Here is an 8,629-nt window from a genome sequence, read left to right as displayed (position 1 = left end):
GGCAAAGCAGCGGAGTTGGGGGTGGAAACTGGACCATTGGCGCCTCGGAACCTTCTTCTCGGCGTGTGTTTCTGGCCGGAGCCGTTTCCCGAGGGCCCAGGCGCCCCGCCCCCACCACCCTCCCCTGGACCCTCTCCTCTGTCCCCTGGCCCTCTCTTCACTTACCCGACGCCGCCAGCTCCTGGGGGACACCCAGACGTTCCCCCAACCCGCCGCCAGCTGCAACCACGGGGGTAGCCCGGGGCCGTTCCGGAGTCGCCCGGACCCGACAGGCTGCAGCACCGGGTACGGGGGCCGGGAGGCGGGAGGGAGCCGGAGCGGGCCGTGCAGAGGGGCGGGGCCGGGAGAGCGGGTACCTGAGGCGCCGGGCGCGGAGGGGCTGTTCTGAGGGCTCGGAGAGGGCGCTACCGAGAACTCGCGTAGAGGGGCTCGGAGGCCGGGGCCGCGGACCGGGGGTGGAACCCTAGAGAGCGCTGGGACACTAAAAGAACTGGGGTAGGGGGAGGTGGGTGGGCGTGGACTGGAGAGAACCTGCTGGTAGCCAGGCGAGGGGAGGGGGCACGGAGGTGTTCCAAGGGGTGACTAGCGGCCGTATTAGGACATGGGGGTCCTAATGTGGCAGCCCATTTGGGAAGGCTTGAGCAATATAGAGGGGGTACAAAATGTAGGCTGGACGGACGCCCAAACCGGGGTCAGTGGCGTCGATGCGGGAGAGACCTGGAGAGCTATCGGGTGGGCTCTAGAGACGCTCTGCCGAGTGGCCAGAGTAGAGGGGCAACCCACGAGCCGAGGAGGGCACAAAGAGGGAAGGTAGAGCGAGGTCCTGGTCTTGCTTAGAGGGGTACAGAGACCCCGCGCCTCATTGGGTGGTGGAACAGAGGATAGGAGAAGTTCTCCAAGGAGAGAGCCCCTGGGAACCTTACAGAGGGCTACAGAGTCCAGGGTAGGACTGGAAAAGAGAAGGAGGACAGGGGATGCAGTTCTGAGCAGGGTACATAGAGGAGAAATAACAGTGCCCATGAGGCTGAGCTTCCCTCCTCTATGTAACCTTCTCATCCTCTCTCCCATCCTCCAGGCCTCAGCCACCCCTCCGGATGCTGGTGCCGCCAGCCCCCTGCCCCCAGTCCCTGGCGCTTCCCTCTGCTGAGGTCATGGAGGCCCCTCCCCCTCGGACAGGCCGGTCCCCAGAACCCGGACCTTCCTCTTCCACAGGATCTCCCCAGACTTCATCCCCTTCGAGGCCCAGGCACTACCTGCTCATTGATACCCAGGGCGTCCCGTACACCGTGCTGGTGGACGACGATTCTCAGAGGGAGTCCGGGCCCGATGGGGCTTCGGCTCAGAAAAAGTGCTACAGCTGTCCCGTCTGCTCCCGGGTCTTCGAGTACATGTCGTACCTTCAGCGACACAGCATCACCCACTCGGAGGTGAAGCCCTTTGAATGCGACACTTGCGGGAAGTCATTCAAGCGGGCCAGTCACCTGGCGCGGCACCACTCCATTCACCGGGCGGGTGGCGGGCGGCCCCACGGCTGCCCGCTCTGCCCTCGCCGCTTCCGAGAGGCAGGTGAGCTGGCCCAGCACAGCCGGGTCCACTCCGGGGAGCGCCCGTTTCAGTGCCCGCACTGCCCACGTCGATTTATGGAGCAGAACACGCTGCAGAAGCACACTCGGTGGAAGCATCCGTGAGCCAGGCTGCAGGGTACCCCAGGTACCATGGGCTTCTGGGGGGAGCATGGACTGCTGTTGCACTCAGACACCCTGCGAGCACCAGAGGCTGGGCTGCGGGGCCCTGGAGACAGACACAGACCCATCGAGCCGAGTCCTAGACCGACCCGAAGGAGGAGCCCACCAGTAATCTTCGGGTCCTCTGTGTTCTGGAGATAAGGTGGGAAAGAGACCTCACATTAACAGAGTGGCGTCCCCTAGCCTCAGAGACATCAGCTATTCCCTGGCTGAGCCCTGACTGGAGGGGTGGAGGTCAGAGTGCTATGTGTTGAAATTCTCTGGCTTGCAAGCCATGGTTGGGGGGCCATGAGGAATCTGCACCTTCTTCCAGAGGTTTCCCTGTGATGTTGAGGGAAGGGGCGGGGCCCCAGACCTGCCCTCTACTCCCCAGCCAGGGCCTGAGACTGGACATCCAATAAATACATTTTCCACTTTGAGCAGGTGAGGTTTGTTTTGGGGGACTGTGTCTCTGCAGAGAGACAGCCTCCATTTGGGACTTGGCTCGCCTGGCTGGGGAATGAGAAGACTGGCCTGCACTGGGGTTAGTCCAAGCTTACTCCTGACCACCTGTGTCATCTAGGCAGAGTGTTTTTAAACTTTTCTTTCTTTTTTTAAACCATGATCCATTGTAAGAAACACGTTTTGTATGGCATCCCAGTATACCGATACACAAAACATGCGAAACAAAAGTTTAACAATAGTTATCTCTGCCATGTGTAGGCCTCAATTTTTTTCCATCTTTTTTTTTTGAAACTGCCGATTCCAGATTTCATTCAACTATACGAAATTCTCTGCACGTGAACCTGTAATTTGAAAAAACCGATCTAGGGCAGTGCCTCCCCCTGGACATTTTGACCCAGGCTGGATTTATTCGTAATGTGAAGTGGGTAGGAGTGTGGCCACAGCTTTCTAGGTGGCGCAGACACTTAGGTTTTCCCACTGCACGGTTGACGCATTGCTCTCCTAAGGGCTGGCAAAAATTCCAGAGCGCGGATGTTACTGGGAGAAGAAAGGGCAGGTGGAGCTGGGCCCAGCGCTGCATAAACATCTGCCCTCTTAATGAATTTTCCTTGCGCGGCCGTTTTGTGCCAGGCGTTGTGCGGAGTCTCATTTCTTCTTCCGACCTCTTTTTCGGCGGAAGAACAGATCCGCTGTCTCTACTCCCACCGTCTGACTTCGGATAACCCCAACAGTACCCATCTGGAGCCTGACTACGGTCAGGCGCTGGGTTGAGCGTTTTGAGTGTGTCACATCATTGTATCCTCACGACGAACCTAAAAGGGATTATAATCTCGCTGCTTTACAGGTGAGTAGACTTGAGGCTGCGGAGGAGAAGCGGCCAGGGCTGGGATCTAGGTCTCAGTGTTCCCAAGCCAGTTCTTATTCACTAACACTGGGGTGACGGTGCCGAGGTGGGGAGGATTGTGGTGGGGTTCTAGGTCTCTGTGTCCACGGAGGGGTAACTCATTCCCCCACGATCCTGGGAACCGAGGCTGCGCTGATGCTCTGTGGGAGATGAAGGAGGTCCACACTGGCCAGGTCCCAGGGTATCGCCTAAGGCGATTCTCCCAGTGCTTCAACTTTCCTGGCAGTTTCCTACATTACCCCGCTTCTCCCGGGCCGATTCAGCGTACCGTCACTCACACGGGGGACCCCCGGAGCCGCCAGCTCTCCAAGAATTGGGAATTTCGCGATGTTCCCTGCCCAGGCTTTGCGGAGGGCGGGGGAGTGGTGCAAGGGGCCATCGCGCAAGTGCGGCTCCGGTCTCCACCGCAAACGGCGGGCCTCACCTGGGGCCGGAGATTCCCGGAGAAGGCACGCCAATAGGCGGACCTGGCCGTCCTGGCGTCCCGGCCCTCCCGGTCGCCCGGCTCGGAGACTCGCCGCCCCTGCCGACCCGCCTGCGGGTGGGTGGTCGCTTTCCTCCGCTCCCCGTTTCTCTTTGCAGACGCTCCCCGGCGCTGGGAATGGGCGCCGCCGCGGCCGTCGGTCCCCGGGCCAGAGTCCACGCGCGGGTGGGTGAGCACGGGGCCCCGGCCACTCCGACCCCGGGCACCTGCGGGCCGTAGGGGTGGTGGTGGCCGCGTCGCCACGAACGGCCCGATGCCTCCCCCGCTGGGACTACTTGCCTCCATCGCTTCCAGTCCCACCCGCGGGACAATGGGCGGGGGCGGGGGGCTCATCTCCACGCATGACCTTCCCCGCATTGCGCACGCGCCCAGCCTCTCTAGGGGGCACAGGCCCTGCTCGCCCACGCGAGTGCGGGGGAGGGGCGTGAAGTGTCCCCGGTGGGGGGAGGCGCTGCGTGTGGTCTAGATCCCCACCCTACGCCTGGAAGTTGGGGCACAATCTCCCTCCCCCGCACCTCTCACTTCTTTTGGCCCCGAGGCGACCTGTGATGAGGGGCCGTCCTGTGATGAGGGTCCGTCCCATTTAGGCCAGGATGTCCCCGCTCTGTCGACACCCCCGGGAACCCAGCTCCTTCCTCCTCCAGCTCTCTCGTTGTCTAGGAGTCTAGGAGTTCATAACCCCAGGCGTCCTCCCTCAGTCCTGAGGGATCTGGGTCCCCTCCTCCCTCAGACCGGTAGCCTTGGCCCTCAGCACCTCCCTCCCCCAACCCAGTCGTGAGAAGTTGTGCCCCAGCTCCCCCGCGATGTCCCAGTGGGGTCCATCTGTGGCTGCTGTTTCTGTCCAGTGCCCCTGAGGCGCTCAGCTGCTGGGGTCTGCAGGAGGCCACACCATGAATGACCGAAACAGCCGGAGGAGAACAGGTGAGGAAGCCAGGACCCTGCTTTTACCCTTGCTCCTACTGCTGCTTGATTGAGGGCTGGTCCAAGGTGCCCAAGGACTCCCCTGGGGTGACACTGGCCTCTGTTCTCCAGTGAAGAAGGACAATGAGACCTTTGAGATTTCCATCCCCTTCGATGAGACGCCCCACCTAGACCCACAGATCTTTTACAGTCTGAGCCCCTCTCGGGGAAACTTCGAGGGTGAGTTGATGGGGTGGGGGCATCGAGTCCGGTGGGGTATGGGGCCCTTAAGGCCTGGGGGTGACCAGGGTCCCCTGCTGTCCCTAGAGCCTCCGGAGCCTGCATCCCCGACCGTGGCCCTGATGAACGGTGTCAGGGCCCAGCTGCACATGGCCCTGGAGAGGAATTCCTGGCTGCAGAAGCGCATTGAGGACTTGGAGGAGGAGAGGGACTTCCTGAGGTGTCAGCTGGACAAATTCATCTCCTCCGCCCGCATGGATGCAGGTGAGGGGGCGAGTTCCTTCCCCATCTCACTCCTGGGTACCCGCACCGGGCCTTCCTCAGGGACACAGGGCCCTTCTCACCCACATTCATCTTTGATGGCTCAGGGGGACCTGGCATCTTTGCCCTCTCCTTGGAATGAACGGTGGAGTCTCTGGGACGCCAAGCCCAGCTTCCTTCCTGCTTGAGTTTATCTGCTAATGGGCAGGACTCTGTTCCCTGCTTGTCCATGTATTTTGAACAGTACCCCATTCCCCTTCCCCAGAAAGGGCTTTCCTTTGTCAAATCTTGTTTGTGTTTTGGAGGAACCAGCCTCTACTCTCTGCTTCGTGGCATTCAGTCCCTGGCTTGGCTCCTTCGAAAACTTCTGCTTCTCTGTGAATTCAGTTGAGAGTCTGGGCTAGGGGCCTGCATTTTTTTCAACACCGATGATATTGGGGACCCCTCTGCTCTGGAGCTGCCTCTAGCCTGGGTTGCTGGGACCTACCACTGTCTCCCCATGCTGATGGGAACCTACCTAGGATGGTCAGGCCCAGGGGCCTCTGGACTTTATCAGCAGGAACCCCAACACTGGACCCCCCCAACCCACCTTTTGGAAGGCCCTGCATCAGAGCCTCAGCTGCTCCCTCTGTCTGGGTGAAGGTGGGTGCCTGCCTTTACCAGTGCACCAGACCCAGGGCCTGAGGTTGCTCTCAGGGTTTGAACCCCCTATCCCAATCTGGAGACCCCACTGGGTCCCCAGAAAACCCCTCCTCCACTGTGGGAACCCCAGTAAGTTTCAGACTCTCCAGAAATCCCCTTCCCCAAACCTCTTGCCACCCAGTTTAGGGGTCAGCGGAGCATCTTCAGCCCCTGCCCCACTCAGTGGCCTCTGTCCCCAGATCCTAGCTGATTGTACAGTATTCAGCTGGTAAGGAGCTCAGCATCTACTTAGCACTTTCTGTCCCTCTGTTTCCTTGGGGATCTCTGTGATGGGATGCCTGTCCCCACCTTGCAGACAGACCTCTTGCCTCCTCCTCCTTCCTGTTCCTGCAGTTCATGCATGCTCCTGTCTCTTCTCACCTCTCTCCAGAGGACCACTGCCGGGTAAAGCCTGGGCTCCGGAGGGTTGAGGGGGACGGCCGAGGTGGGGCTGGGGGTGAGGCCTCAGACCCGGAGTCGGCTGCCTCCTCGCTCAGTGGAGCGTCTGAAGAAGGCAGTAACATCGAGAGGAAGAGGCAGAAGCAGAAAGGAGGCACCGGCCGGCGGCGATTCTCGAAGCCCAAGGCCCGGGAGAGGCAGCGGGGTGAGCAAGGCACAGAGGGTGGGGGCTCCAGCAGGGGCCTGGGGTAGGGACTTGCAGGGGTGACCTCCAAAGAGATCCCCGTCTCTCCCCAAGCCTCGGTCTCCACACCCCATCTGCAAACAGGCCAGACCTGCTTGTCTGTAGCAGCCTCCATGTGTGGTCCTGGTTTACAGCCTCTACATTTTGGTTCACCCTCATTGCCTCCCCCTCCCCTTTTCCAGTTGGTTCTCCTGGTCTTCCTGTACTGGGCTCCTCTCTGCTCCTTGCCTGTCTTTGCCCTCCTTGTGCTCATCTTCCTTCTTTATCCCCAGTGGCTGCTGTCCCTTTCTGTCCCACTCCTCCCTCTCTGTCGCCTCACCGCGTCTCTCTCTGCCCCCGTGTCTCTCCCTTCCCCGGGGCCCCGCAGTGAAGGACGCCGACGGGGTGCTCTGCCGCTACAAGAAGATCCTGGGCACCTTCCAGAAGCTGAAGAGTATGTCTCGGGCCTTCGAGCACCACCGCGTGGACCGCAACACGGTGGCGCTGACCACGCCCATCGCAGAGCTGCTCATCGTGGCCCCCGAGAAGCTGGCGGAGGTGGGCGAGTTTGACCCTTCCAAGGAGCGTCTGCTGGAGTACTCTCGCCGCTGCTTCCTGGCCCTGGACGATGAGACCCTCAAAAAGGTGCAGGCCCTCAAAAAGAGCAAGCTGCTGCTTCCCATAACTTACCGCTTCAAGCGGTGATCCCGCCCCGGCCCTGGTCCGGGACACGCCCTCCGGCCCCCAACTCCCTCCCCCTCCACCCGCCTGGCACCTGGTACCCCGAGCAAGCAAGCAAGCAAGCGCGTTCAAGAGTGGTGCACCCCTCACGAGGGTATGGGGTAGAGTGGGTGGCTTGTTTCTGCGTGTGCCTCGCTCCCTCCCCTCCTGCGGACCGCCACTCCCACCCTAGGTACTCTGTGTATAGATTTGCCTTCCTTGCCTTCCCCATTCCTAGCATCTTCTCTTTCCTCAGCATTCCCTGGGTTGAGGGGTGGATAGATCCTGACTTTGCCAGGCTCCCAAGAACTACTGTCCAGGGGCTGGTTTCTACCCTTTCTTCAACACTGGCACCCCCCCCCTCCCACTTGAGCAGCACCATCCTGTCCTCACTGGGTCCTTCCTCCTGGGAAAACTGCGGGACTTTGCCGGCAGGGGCACTGTACATCCGCCCCCAGCCCCGTAGAGAGGCTGGCCCACCTGCCCGCCCTGCAAGGAGCTCCCCACCCGCATTCCGGGACCGCCCCAAGTCCAAGTGAGATAGAGAATTATTCAGAGAATTTAAATTAAAAAGAGACGATAAAATTTGGAATAAACTAGACCCTGGCCTGTTCCTGAGAGGGGTGGCCGTTGCCACGGAGACGATGACGGAGGCCTTAGTGGGTTCCGGGAAGCGGACGGTCATGCGGGAAACGGGGAGGTTGGGGAAGACAGGGTGTAATTAGTCTCCCGTAGGTAAGGGTGGAAGGGGGAGAAGCTGTGCTCTGGGAAACTTGGAGGGGCAGAGCTCCGGAAAAGAGGCGTGAACACTACTCGCTGGGCTACTTGGACTAGAGGCATGGCGGCAGGAGGCGAGACTCAATGACCTCTGGCGAAGGCGGCCATCGTGGGGAGCAAGGCATCCCTGGGCAAAGGCATCCTCTTGCCCGCCAGGAGGCGATAATGCGAGCTTATTTGCCTCCTGGAAGCGCCAGCTACGTCGTCTTCTGCGCCTGCGCGGCGGGAGAAAGGGGGGGGCGGCGACGCTCCTGTGAGGTTGCCGCGGCAACCAGGAAAGGGCGGACTTGCTTAACGGTTGGGAATGCAGTACCTTCCCGGGACGAGGAGAGAGTCTCGCGCACGCGCGCTGTGGGCTCTAGAACCCGTCCATCTCCCGGAGCAGTAAGAAACCTCGTCGCACATCGGCCTCTACGCAGGCGCAGAAACCCATCTCGCTTCCCTCACCTTTCACCCTGCGCAGGCGCACAGAGCCGCACTGGCAACCTCCGCAGCGGCCGCGCGCACCCTTCATCCCGCTGGCTGCTTTTGTCTCTCGCAACCTTCTTAGGCCCTCCGCAAGATCAGCCCTTCTTCTTCTCCCCTTTCCCCACCCGGAGAGCCCGGTGCCGAAAGCCGGGACCCTGCCCCTCTTCTGTTTCCCTTCCCCTAACCCACCTCGCCTCCGTTCTCCCTCCCTTTTCGGTTCCCGAAGCCGGAAGGAGCCGAAGCGCTGACGGAAAAAGCCGAAGCTGTTTCCAGTGAGTGAGGCCTTTCCGAAGCAGCGGCGGAGGGAACCGAAGCTCTCCGAGAGGGGAGGAGTGTGCTATTGGAATCTCCGGAAAGAGCCGAAGTTTGGAAACGAGCTTAAT

At 60.8% G+C, this 8,629-nt stretch overlaps 2 protein-coding genes and 1 long non-coding RNA gene across 8 annotated transcripts; 2 read left to right on the top strand and 1 right to left on the bottom strand.

Moving 5' to 3' along the window:
• Positions 1 to 114: 114 nt before the first annotated feature.
• On the top strand, positions 115 to 2,164 carry ZNF581 (zinc finger protein 581). Of its 3 annotated transcripts, none has more exons than XM_074369046.1 (2): positions 115 to 285; positions 1,076 to 2,164. In XM_074369046.1, exon 2 carries the CDS (start codon positions 1,095 to 1,097, stop codon positions 1,686 to 1,688), a length of 594 nt encoding a protein of 197 aa, XP_074225147.1. In that variant the 5' UTR covers positions 115 to 285; positions 1,076 to 1,094; the 3' UTR covers positions 1,689 to 2,164. The 3 variants fall into 3 exon arrangements, with proteins under 3 accessions (XP_074225147.1, XP_074225149.1, XP_074225148.1); XM_074369048.1 differs by lacking the exon at positions 115 to 285 and adding an exon at positions 314 to 352; XM_074369047.1 differs by lacking the exon at positions 115 to 285 and adding an exon at positions 360 to 495.
• Positions 2,165 to 2,307: 143 nt separating this feature from the next.
• CCDC106 (coiled-coil domain containing 106) lies at positions 2,308 to 7,600 on the top strand. Of its 4 annotated transcripts, none has more exons than XM_010961925.3 (7): positions 2,308 to 3,033; positions 3,676 to 3,742; positions 4,423 to 4,498; positions 4,610 to 4,717; positions 4,805 to 4,981; positions 6,051 to 6,263; positions 6,670 to 7,600. In XM_010961925.3, exons 3-7 carry the CDS (start codon positions 4,468 to 4,470, stop codon positions 6,984 to 6,986), a joined length of 846 nt encoding a protein of 281 aa, XP_010960227.1. In that variant the 5' UTR covers positions 2,308 to 3,033; positions 3,676 to 3,742; positions 4,423 to 4,467; the 3' UTR covers positions 6,987 to 7,600. The 4 variants fall into 4 exon arrangements, with proteins under 4 accessions (XP_010960227.1, XP_010960228.1, XP_010960229.1 ...); XM_010961926.3 differs by having other exon boundaries at positions 3,676 to 3,746; XM_010961927.3 differs by lacking the exon at positions 3,676 to 3,742 and having other exon boundaries at positions 2,308 to 3,634.
• LOC123618823 (uncharacterized) lies at positions 7,550 to 8,230 on the bottom strand. Its single transcript, XR_006727305.2, has 2 exons — positions 8,092 to 8,230; positions 7,550 to 7,993 (listed from the first exon to the last, which is right to left on the bottom strand). It is a non-coding gene; the product is annotated as an uncharacterized LOC123618823 (long non-coding RNA).
• Between the last annotated feature and the right edge of the window lie 399 nt (positions 8,231 to 8,629).

The sequence above is a fragment of the Camelus bactrianus genome, chromosome 9 (genome assembly GCF_048773025.1).
Source record: "Camelus bactrianus isolate YW-2024 breed Bactrian camel chromosome 9, ASM4877302v1, whole genome shotgun sequence".
Taxonomy (NCBI): domain Eukaryota; kingdom Metazoa; phylum Chordata; class Mammalia; order Artiodactyla; family Camelidae; genus Camelus; species Camelus bactrianus.
The sequence above is the reverse complement of the archived record's forward strand: the minus strand, read 5'-3'. Positions and strand labels throughout refer to the sequence as shown.